Below are 12,897 nucleotides of genomic sequence, written 5' to 3' on the forward strand. Positions count from 1 at the left end.
TTAATTAGTATAGATAGCAGCAGCCCCAGCACTGACCCCTTTGGAACACCACTCTTAACATCGGCCAATTCTGAAGGGGTTCCTCGCACCATCCCCCTCTGCTTCCTGTGTCTGAGCCAATTCTGCACCCATCTAAAAACATCACCCTAAACTCCCACTTCTTTTAATTTGATGTTCAACCTTTCATGTGGCACCTTATCAAATGCTTTCTGAAAGTCAAGACAAATAATATCATATGCTCTACTTTGATCGTATCCTTTTGTTGCAGCATGTTCCAGCATGTTAGTAAAACACGACCTCCCTCTTCTGAATCCATGCTGACTGTTCAGAATAACTCCTGTCCTTGCCAGGTGTTGCTCAGTCTTATCCTTAATAATTCCTTCCATTAATTTTCCTGTGTTGCATGTTAAGCTTACTGGCCTATAGTTGCTTGGATCTGCCCTGTCACCCTTTTTATATAATGGGATGATATTTGCCATTTTCCAGTCCTTTGGAATCTCTCCAATGCGCAGTGACTTCCTAAAAATGTGTCAAGGGTTTATATATGTACTTGCTAGGCTACTTAAGAACTCGAGGATAAATATTATCTGATCCTGGAGATTTGTTTGATTTCAGCTTATTTAATCTAATAAATTCTCCCTCTACAATTTTCAAATCCCTCAGTACCTCCTTAGTAGTCGTGTTTACCTCTGGGAAGTTATCCACATGATCACTTGTAAACACCTCAGAAAAATGTAAGTTCAGGGCATCCGCTATTTTATTGTCTATATCTTTTAATTCCCCTTCACTATTTCTGATGCACTTGACCTCCACCTTGACTGTTCTTTTACTACTAAAATACTGAAAGAATCTCGTAGGGTCTTCTTCCGCCTTATCTGCTATATTCCTCTCCAACTATCTTTTAGCCTCCCTGATATTGTTCTTAATGGTTGCCCTCATGTTCTCATATGCTCTACAATTCACTTTGCAGTCATTAGTCTTGTATGCCTTATAAAGCAGTTTTTTCCTTTGCAACTTCTTTTTTAAATCTTTATTAAACCACCGTGGAGTTTTTTAAAATTTCTTATTAATTCCAAATTTAGGTATATATCTGTCCTGCATTACATGTAAAACATTTTTAAACCTGTTTCACTGCTCCTCAACTGTCTCCACACTTGAAAGCTTATCCCAGTGTATCCTACTTAGACATTGTCGCATCTGATCAAAATTTGCCCTACTTAGTCTTTGCATCTGCACTCTTACAAAATACTGAGAATCTCTTATACAGTGCATCCGGAAAGTATTCACAGCGCATCACTTTTTCCACATTTTGTTATGTTACAGCCTTATTCCAGAATGGATTAAATTCATTTTTTTCCTCAGAATTCTACACACAACACCCCATAATGACAACGTGAAAAAAGTTTACTTGAGATTTTTGCAAATTTATTAAAAATAAAAAAATTGAGAAAGCACATGTACATAAGTATTCACAGCCTTTGCCATGAAGCTCAAAAATGAGCTCAGGTGCGTCCTGTTTCCCCTGATCATCCTTGAGATGTTTCTGCAGCTTAATTGGAGTCCACCTGTGGTAAATTCAGTTGATTTGGAAAGGCACACACCTGTCTATATAAGATCACACAGTTGACAGTTCATTTCAGAGCACAAACCAAGCATGAAGTCAAAGGAATTGTCTGTAGACCTCCGAGACAGGATTGTCTCGAGGCAGAAATCTGGGGATGGTTACAAAAAAATTTCTGCTGCTTTGAAGGTCCTAATGAGCACAGTGGCCTCCATCATCCGTAAGTGGAAGAAGTTCGAAACCACTAGGACTGTTCCTAGAGCTGGCCAGCCATCTAAATTGAGCGATCGGGGGAGAAGGGCCTTAGTCAGGAAGGTGACCAAGAACCCAATGGTCACTCTGTCAGAGCTCCAGAGGTCCTCTGTGGAGAGGAGAGAACCTTCCAGAACGACAACCATCTCTGCAGCAATCCACCAATCAGGCCTGTATGGTAGAGTGGCCAGACGGAAGCCACTCCTTAGTAAAAGGCACATGGCAGCCCGCCTGGAGTTGCCAAAAGGCACCTGAAGGATTCTCAGACCATGAGAAAGAAAATTCTCTGGTATGATGAGACAAAGATTGAATTCTTTGGTGTGAATGCCAGACGACACGTTTGGTGGAAACCTGGCACCATCCCTACAGTGAAGCATGGTGGCGGAAGCATCATGCTGTGGGGATGTTTTTCAGTGGCAGGAACTGGGAGACTAGTCAGGATAAAGGGAAAGATTACTGCAGCAATGTACAGAGACATCCTGGATGAAAACCTACTCCAGAGCGCTCTTGACCTCAGACTGGGGCGACGGTTCATCTTTCAGCAGGACAACGACCCTAAGCACACAGCCAAGATATCAAAGGAGTGGCTTCAGGACAACTCTGTGAATGTCCTTGAGTGGCCCAGCCAGAGCCCAGACTTGAATCCGATTGAACATCTCTGGAGAGATCTTAAAATAGCTGTGCACCGACACTTCCCATCCAACCTGATGGAGATTGAGAGGTGCTGCAAAGAGGAATGGGTGAAACTGGCCAAGGACAGGTGTGCCAAGCTTGTGGCATCATATTCAAAAAGACGTGAGGCTGTAATTGCTGCCAAAGGTGCATCAACAAAGTATTGAGCAAAGGCTGTGAATACTTATGTACATGTGATTTCTCAGTTTTTTTATTTTTAATAAATTTGCAAAAACCTCAAGTAACCTTTTTTCACATTGTCATTATGGGGAGTTGTGTGTAGAATTCTGAGGAAAAAAATGAATTTAATCCATTTTGGAATAAGGCTGTAACATAACAAAATGTGAAAAAGTGATGCACTGTATATATTTCTCTTCTGGTTCGTCCTGCTTCCACTTCAAAACCGGTCCCGCCCACACGCAGCCGACACGGCATTTCTCGATTCCTATTCGTCGTCTTCCATGTCATGCACTATACTGGCCTGCTGAGCGTAATACATCCAACAAGTACTCGAGGTGCTGCCACAATGGTAAAGTAGCTTTACCACCCCACCCTTGCGGGAGCCACCTGTGTCTTTACAACAGCTTCTTACACAGCAAACATCAGAAGCTAAAAATTATCGTGAACACATTCGAGAATACAGCCCTTCTCTAGCGTTTGCTTCCTTGGGTGCACAGATAACTCAACCTCCTGGCCACGGACCATGCTGTTTTAAAATACATGGGTAAATTTATCACCAAATCTCTCCACTGTATGCTAACACTTCTACCTCTCCAGGATATGGACAGTTGTATGTTCTTGACACAGCGCAAGCTACTAAAGTACACTTACAAAATAAAGAAATTCTGCGTGCAGCGAAAATGTACTTCTCCAGCTAGATTCCATGCTCAGAACTATCAACCCCTTCGCTAAATCATACAAACACATGCATGAAATCGCTTGGTCCAATCCAACAGCATCTGTACGAATGGTTTTCAAGGAAACCCCTAGGCAGGATTTACGACGATACAATACCCCAACATGTCACACCGATGTTGCAGCGATTTTCGTCGGAGAACATGGCGAAACATTTGCCTCTATCCCATAGGCAACTCCTGTAAACAGATTTCCACGCTTAAAATGAATTGAGATCCTATGGTTTACCCACTTTTATTCCCTTACGGAGACATTGGCTGGCACAAAGATTTACAACATGTTCCCGATAAAAAAACCACCAAGCGAATAAGGCTTACTCAATGCCAATTTTACGCATACAGATTAGCAATGAGGAATACGGCAAACTATTCCAACAGTACGTCGTACTGTAGATGCATATGTTAAAACACAGGGCGCGCGTCTCAACTATCTCAGATTACATCAACAAAATCTCCGCGTCGAACTATCAGATGCACTGCAAGCAAACGCTGAAAATAACAACGTTCGTGTAGGCAAAATGATATATTACTGTCCACATTTCCCGGAAGTCCAAGATGCATGCAACAAAACTATCAGGGTGCCATGGCCATAGTACGTAGATTCGGAAAGCCTGATTTATTAATCACTTTCACATGTAATCCTGCTTGGCCGGAAATTCAATATGCACACTGCGTCTTTCAAGAAGTATTTATTTGTTCTTGATTTTCGAATTCCTTTCTCACCGTTTTCCGTTCCTATTCTTACACCGCCATATGCTACGGCGGGCGTCAGTTGTATTATGTTATGGTCACTTGACCCTAGTGGTTCAATCACCTCTACACTCTCAATTCTGTCGTGATTATTACAAAATACTAAATCCAGACAGGCTTCACCCCATGTTGGTGCTTTAACATGCTGTGTTAAAAAACAGTCACTGATTAATTCTAAACACTTTTGTGCTCGTCCATCTGCAAGGTTATCCCAGGTACCATTTGAATAATTAAAGTCCCCCCATGACTATAATATCTCCCTGTAAACTTGCCTTTTTAATATTACTAAAAAGATATGTGTTGAAATTACTGTCTGAATTGGGGGGTCTATAACACACTCCTAAAATAAGACCTCTTTCTCAAATATTTTCCAGGCGAAGCCACATGTCCTCATTAAGATTAGGCTCATCATCCAACTGAAGAGGACTTGCATTTAAATTCTGTTTTGCATAACGAGCAACCCCACGTCCTTTTCTGTTCTGTCTATCCTTCCTAAAAAAAAAGTGTATTCCTCTGTGTTACACTTATTCCCATCTTTGTTATTTAGCCAGGTTTCCGTTATTGCTATGATATCATAATTATGCTCTGCTACATACAACTCCAACTCACTTACCTTATTTTTCATACTTCTGGCATTAAGGCAAGCTATTTTTAATGTGTTACTCCTTCTACATTTAAATGTTTTTACTTAGAATTTACATTACTATGAATTTTTATTTCTACACCATTGTTTGTCCTTGCATGTATAGATCTAAACCCGGCCTTTTCTAAACTCCCTGCCCCTCCATTCCCTAGTTTAAACAATCCTCCACTAGCCTACACATATGCCTTCCCAATACATTGGTGCCCCTCCAGTTCAGATGTAACTCGTCACGGCGGAGCAGGTCCCATCTGTTCCAAAAGGAGTCCCAATGCCCCATAAACCTATACCCTTCTACCCTGCACCAAGATTTGAGCCACACGTTAAGTCTTGTAATCTCCTCAGTCTTACCTGGACTGGCACGTGGCACAGGCAGAACTTCGGAGAAGAGTACCTTGTCAGTTCTTCTCCTCAGCTTGACACCTAACTTTTGGAATTTGGATCACAGAACTGACTATCTTTATGCATGTCATTTGTTCCAACATGGACAATGACAACTGAATCCATCCCCGCTCTGGCCAAGATCCTATCCACTCTTCCACGGAGGTCTCCAACCTGTGCACCCAGAAAGCAACACACTGTGCGAGACTCCTTCTCTCTCTCTCTGGAGCACACCTGCGCTTCAATCCCCCTAATGATTGAGTCCCCAATTATCACTACCTCTCTCTTTTTGGGAACTGGTTTTGAGGTGACCCATTGGCTCCGCAAAGATGTGATAACGGTTTGACTCTTCTAATTCTGGGATTGATGCCCCTGGACAGTGTGCACCCTTTACCTTGCAACCGTGACCCACCTATTTCTTCTACCTGTCTGGTCTGGAATCTTCTCCCATACCACCTTGGTTGGGGGGTGCACACTATCTCTCTAAAGGACATCTGGGACAACAGGTCAGCCAACTCCTCCTCCAGTTCAGCGACCCTGAGCTCGAGGTGCTAGATCAGCTGGCATCTTCTGCAGATATAGCCCTCATAGACAACTGGCTTCCAAACCATCATCTAAAAAGTCCAACATCCAACAGGACTTGCATTGCACTGACCTCAGTATTAAAATTTGATTTGGGATTAGTAAAACTGCCTTAACTTTTTTTTTCTTAAAATTAAATAATTTAACTTAAATGGTAACACTAAGATCTGCTACAGCTATTTTACACCTTTTCCCCTTAAGCTTCTGTACTGTTCTCCCTCTCAGCTGCCTGCTATTTGTCTTTCTGTGAGGTTAACTTTACTTTCTCTGTCTCTTCTCCTAACTTATTAGCTCCTTTTATTTATAAGCTCTCCACTCACACTGTTTGTATTCCCCGTATTAATAAACCCTTATGCTGCTGCCCGCTTAACTGTTCTACCTGTGGACCGCTAGGGACTGTTCAATCTAAAATAAACAAATAAATAAAACTTATCTGCTCCTACAGCCTGTTGTGCCTGATCCACGTCTTAACGCTGGCCACTTACCTGCGGTGCGCTGAGCCTTCCACTTTACTGATTTGAAGTCAGCCGCAGCCTTTTTTTTCTTTTCCTTTAAACTAAGGAATCGCTGTTTAGAGGACATGGTTATTTGCTTACAAAATACCGATATCAGTTACTGCTGCTTTCTACCCTGCCTCCTTGATGCTAGTTCAAATACAGATAACAAGAACAAGTTCATGTACAAGTAACTTTTCCAGGCGCACCTCCAAACACCGAGGTACTTTTGCTCTTGTGCTGGTGAAAAAAAAGCAAAAAAAAAAGTCCTTCTAAAGAGAAAAAAGCTTTAAAAATTCTCACACGGTTCCTTAGCAGCAACCAAAACCCAAGTTTTTAAGAGCAAAATGTATTTTTTTATTTAAATCTCACACCACAGAACAGACAAAAAAAACTCAACAGCCTCTAGCGTTTGCAAAGCACACGTCAGCCACGTGACGAAGCACACCTATGAAGGAAGTAAAAATGTTGGGTTTGAATACAAAATGGGAGGTCTGAAATTCAAAAGTACACCTTATGAGAAGGATTTAAAAGGCGTGGTGGATTCAATACTGTCACCTGCCAGACAGTGTTCAGATACTATTAACACTAGAATCCCTAACGCCTACGAAAAACTTGTAATCCTGGCCCACCTTAAATCCCTTCGCACCTCTCCATCAGCGTGTTTTGTTTTGTAAATGCATCACTCAGCACAAGCTGCATGTAGCCTGCTGTCACATCCCTCACCTTGACGGAGCTCAGCTCAGGCAAAAAGTTCTCCTACCTCAAGCCAAGGAACCTTATCTGTGTGTGAACAAGTGTATAATGTGTGAAGACTTTAATCCAAATATTAAATAAAGTGTGCTTTTATTCGAGAAAATAACCAAAGGAAAAAAAAAGTATGTGATTTACATACCTAAAGCAAAAACTTTTCCATGTTATACTAATAATGACGTGAAGTGTATAATGTGTGAAGACTTTAGTCCAAATATCAAATAAACACGTGCGCTTTTATTCAAGAATATAACCCAAAAAAAAAATTTGATTTGCATCTTGCTGTCAATGAGTTAAAAAAAACCCAAGCTCAAATGTCAATCGATAGGGAGTTTATGCTTATTCTTCAATGGTGCAGAGATAAGAACCGCTGCCTTATAACGCAGTGGTTCTGGGTTCGAGACCGGGCACTCTGCGTTTTGACTAGTGAGCTGCTATTATTATTATTATTATTATTACTATAATAATAATAATAGTATAGTATATACACTGCCTGGCCAAAAAAAAAGTTGCCACCTGGATTTAACTAAGCAAATAGGTACGAGCCTCCTATTGGATAATTACTGCATAGGCAATTATCTTTCAGCTGGCAACAAGTTATTTAACCCCAACTGGTGCAATGAGTTGCTTCTCATTTCTTAAACAACCATGTCGAAAGACACATCTTGTGGTCATGGAAAAGATGTTAGTCTGTTTGAGAAGGGTCAAATCATTGGCATGCATCAAGCAGAGAAAACATCTAAGGAGATTGCAGAAACTACTAAAATTGGGTTGAGAACTGCCCAATGCATTATTAAAAACTGGAAGGATAGTGGGGACCCATCGTCTTCGAGGAAGAAATGTGGCCGGAAAAAAATCCTGAATGATCGTGATCGGCGATCACTTAAACGTTTGGTGAAATCAAATCGAAGAAAAACAACAGTAGAACTCAGGTCTATGTTTAATAGTGAAAGTAAGAGCATTTCCACACGCTCAATGTGAAGGGAACTCAAGGGATTGGGACTGAACAGCTGTGTAGCCGTAAGAAAACCACTAATCAGTGAGGCAAACCAGACAAAAAGGCTTCAGTTTGCTAGGGAGCATAAAGATTGGACTCTGGAGGAATGGAAGAAGGTCATGTGGTCTGATAAGTCCAGATTTACCCTGTTCCAGAGTGATGGGCGTATCAGGGTAAGAAGAGAGGCGGTCAGACTCTACCATCATCAATGAAAGATCTTGGTGACCTTTTTTTTTTTGGTGGCGACTTTTTTTTTGGCCAATCAGTGTATAATAGTATAGTCTTTTCCCCCAAATCATACATTTGATTTGAGTCTGTATGTTTTATTTAATTAAATATTACATTATTGATTTACATAAACCTTTGTTTGTATATATTGAATAAGGAATAGTCCAAGTCATATTTCAAAATCACACGTTCTTTAATCTTATATGCCTGACCCCTATATTTTCCAATATAGAATATAATGATTTGGTTAACCTTTTACAGATGAGTTTTTCATTTTTCTTTAGGTTTATGTGGCAGCTGTGCAGCAGTATTCCAAGTACACTACCAGATCCAAAAGCAATATCCTTAATGACGGCAAAGGTGAGATAGAATGCTGCTATAAATTAATTAAAATAATTCACAATGCATCTTTACTACCTTTCATTTTTTGAAAGATCAGATAGTCAGTATCAAATTAACGTGGAAAAACATTATTTACAAATGCTTTAGAATTTATTGCATTTTATTTATTTAAAGTTTACAAAGATGTACATATTGGGTTTATACTGTAAATTGTTCTTATTCAGATGTTAAAGTAGGGTATTAGTGTTAATAATTAAGCAGCATAAGCAAGTGAAATATAATTTACAAGTTTGGTTTGGAGATGAATAATTTTATTATATGAAAAATTACCTGCAAAAAGAAAAAAGCTTCTGGCTCCTACAGATTATTAATTTATTTTCAGTGTAGTAAAAAAGGAAAAGAAAAGAACCTAATGGAACTAAATGGTATAATACAAACAGTGATTATTTCTATGATATTATCTGTCTTTATACTTCTTAAGTCTGTTTCAGAAATGCAGTGTTTATTGAATTCAATTGGTGGAGGAGGTAATCTTAAACGGGTTTTTTTATGCAATTGTTTAGAAATGAAACTTACTGCTTAATAGTACCACTGTTTGAGTCATATCAGTCTCATAGTTGCATAAAATATGTTCTATAAATCCTGAATTATACAAGGTGAAATAATGTAGTTTATACTGTAGAAGTGGTTAAGAAATGTTTTCAGGTTTAGTTTGCAGTATATATGCATACATTCTTTGAATGTAGTGTTTTATTTCTTCTTGCAGCTAAGTACATCATTTGTCCTAGAGACATTTATTCATTCAAAAGAAAAGGTAAACACATTTTTTTTACTTATGTTCTATTTCAGATTTAACAAAAAAGTACACATTTAATTTTTTTCTTTTGTTTTTGTTGTTTTTTTTTTTTTTAATATGTAGCCCACCATGCTTCAGTGGATTGAACTCCTAACAAAGCAATTTAATAACAGTCAATCAGCTTGTGAGGTAATTGTTCCACTTTTTTCGAATGATTTATTTGAGTTTTCATTGATGTATTTATGTGTTTTTATAGGAGTGTGTGTGTGTGTGAACTAAAAGAAGAAGATATATATACAGTGGAACCTCGGGTCATGACCATAATTCGTTCCCAAGCTCTGGTCGCAACCCGATTTGGCCGTGACCCGAAGTAATTTCCCCCATAGGATTGTATGCAAATACAATTAATCAGTTCCGGACCATACGAGCCGTATGTAAATGTATATATGCTCGCTCGCGTTCTCTCTCTCTCACTCGCTCTCTCACGCTCTCTTTCTCTCTCTTGTTCGCTTGCACTCTCTGTCTCGCTCGCCCTCTCGCTTGCGCTCTGTGTGTGTGTGTGTGTGTGTGTGTGTGTGTGTGTGTATATATATATGAATGTGACTAAGTCAGTATGATCAAGGGAGGTGGGGGGGCTGTATAGTTTAATTATTGTGTACATGTCCTTCTTAAGTTGGCATATGCTGGATTTATGTCCAAGTGTCTGTTGATGGCGTTTTCATCTGATCTTGTAAGTCTAAGCATTATCCTCTGATGAAGACCCCTGATAGGGGTTGAAAGCTCAGGAATAAAAAAACTATTTTATGATACGTGATTCGTTTTTTTCTCCCTTCATGGATCTCCAGCTGCACATATGCAAACCGTATCACAGACCTTCTCTTCCATATATATATATATATATATATATATAATATATTACTAACCGAGAATGGTAAACCGGAAGGCATGGACGCAGGTACACGGCGATGGGACCATGAGACATAGTGCGCAGGCGCCTACAGCGTGCGTCTCATAAACCGCAAGAGAAGTCTGATCCACCGCGAACGAAGGAGTCACGGCCCAAAAACGAAAGAGCTCAACTAACGTGAATGAGAAATGAAGCAACAATGCGCCCATAGCTAATGACTAACGACACAGCCACACAAAAAAGAGGATTTTGCGCTGCACCCCAGAGTTGAACGGAAGAGGCTACAGAGGCCCCACAGGTCCACAAAGATAGTACGGAAGGCGCGTAAAAGTACAAAAGGCGCATGCGCCTATAACGCGCTTCTGAACTAAACGTCCACACTACACAGCATGGTCCGGGTAATGAGAATAAACGAACTCTCCGTATTAAATGTACGGCATCCTCACACATCCAAACCATATAGCATATGTGAATCACATTACAGTGATGCATTATTAACAGTACAACCACAGAAAACGCTCCGTATTAACTGTAAGTGCAATTATCCATGTTACTAACGGTAGACAATGGATAACTAATGGAGTCACGGTCACGGCTCCAAAACGAAACTTTTCAACTAACGGACATACAGAAACGAGCCCGCCTGAATACAATTAATGAACACAGGCGCCTACAACGCGCCTCTCAAACAGCAGAGGCAATAGATAAATGGCAAAGAAAGGAACGACAAACAGCCGCTAAACAATTCCGCCAATTAGCTGACAACGCATTCTGTAATGCATCCACTATTAATGAACATTCATTAGGATTAATGAATATCATTTTGCTGTCATTGTCATTCACTTAACTTCCCTGAAGAAACAACTGGCAATACAACTAATGACTTTACACGTTGTTGTCAAAGGGGTCAGGTTAGACTGCCTCCTTTAGATGAATATCCTGAATATCTACGGATGTTTCTAACTAACAATGTACCCGAAAGTAAAAACATTATGGACTGCATTAGATCCTACAATAGTTCATTTGCTTTTGCATCTACCGGGGTAAATATCAGGCCACCAGCTGGCAATGGCCCATACTGCTTTTGCGTATGTGGACAAATATTACATCGGATTGGAACAGTGCACCCTGAGCCAAATCACGAACGCAAATATGCACAGATCTGCGTGTTAGATCCAGATGATGCAATCTATCAACGATTTTACTACAAATTATATTATTAGTAGTGTATAAAGAGGTATTCCAATAGATCCTTCTAATGTGCCATGCTATGGGTTCTTTACTTCCTTTGTTCGTCATCTACACTTTTACACTCCAATATATCTCATACATTCATCAATGTATTTCGGGTTACCCAACCCCGGGGGTAGGCAAGCGAAGCGAGCAGGGGGCGGAGCCCCCTTGTGTGTAGATAGATAGATAGATAGATACTTTATTAATCCCAATGGGAAATTCACATAATATATTGAAAGCCACTAGGTGGCGAACTGCCACCCTAACCCCAAACACAGACAGGCAGGACACAGTTTCAACTCAACACCCATGTTTATTTACAGCTTTGTGCACAAAATACCAACACCACACATATATACAGTTCCTTCTTGCCACCAGTCCATACGCCTCCACTCCTCCTCAGGCTTTGTCTCCTCCATCCAGTCTCTGGCCCCTCGATGGTGAGTCTTATTCAGGTCCCGGGAGTGTGCCAGGTGGCTCATCACTATTACATGGAATCACTCCCAGGTGCGGGGGAGGTCCTCTATAGGGCTCTGCAGCTCCCCCTGGCGGCCCCCCACGGAACCTAATCGGGCTTCACCAAACTCCAGTTCCCGACATTCCCTGCGGGAATCCTTGGTGCCATCGCCGCCTAGGAGGGCTGCCCTCTAGTATCCCAGGGGAGGTATTGCCTTATCAATGCCCTCTCCCCTGGTCCTTCCACTGTGCTGGCATCCTGCCCATCTCAATATATATATATATATATATATATATACAGTAATCCCTCGCTACTTCGCGGTTCAGTTTTCGCGGATTCACGACTTCGCGGGTTTTTAAATACAAGTGATTGCCCGCCTATCGCGGAAGTTATGTTCCAGACCCATCAGCAACAGGAGAAAATCCGCGATATAGAAAGACCATATAAATAAACATTTGTATAGTTTAAGCCTTAAAATACCCATCCCACATGCTTTAAATGCATGTAAACTTATAAAACACACTTTGTTAACACATATGATATGTGGATGTCGGGCTAAGGACATGAGTAACATCTCACTATTATAAAACATTTTAACTTCACGCAAGACAAGACAGTGAGACAGGAAAATTGGTGATGTACAGGCTTTTAAATTATTGACACGCAGAGCGACAAGCAGCACAAAGCCAGCACAAAGTCCACTTCTCCTTAGCGTTCATTCAGCTCCCCACCCCCTTGACAATGCGAAGTGGCAGGAGCGTACTGCGCCTCCGGGGAGGGGGGTTTGAGCGAACGTGCATTCAGCCCTCACACACCCACACACACACACACTCCTCCTCCTTCCGAACGCGCTGAGCGACAAGCAGGCATTTTGGCAGAAGCAGCACAAAGTCCATTTCTGCTCTGCTCAGAGTTCAGCTGCCCCCCTTCACAAAGCG

General features: G+C 40.9%; 1 protein-coding gene across 1 annotated transcript in view; it reads left to right on the top strand.

Annotated features, from left to right (window-relative positions):
• usp34 (ubiquitin specific peptidase 34) overlaps positions 1-12,897 on the top strand; it is a 723,586-nt gene that overhangs the window by 574,305 nt on the left and 136,384 nt on the right. Inside the window, 3 exon segments of the mRNA XM_051919324.1 lie at positions 8,509-8,584; positions 9,333-9,380; positions 9,486-9,551. Coding sequence (XP_051775284.1) covers positions 8,509-8,584; positions 9,333-9,380; positions 9,486-9,551 — 190 coding nt within the window.

Source organism: Erpetoichthys calabaricus, chromosome 15 (genome assembly GCF_900747795.2).
Source record: "Erpetoichthys calabaricus chromosome 15, fErpCal1.3, whole genome shotgun sequence".
Taxonomy (NCBI): Eukaryota; Metazoa; Chordata; class Cladistia; order Polypteriformes; family Polypteridae; genus Erpetoichthys; species Erpetoichthys calabaricus.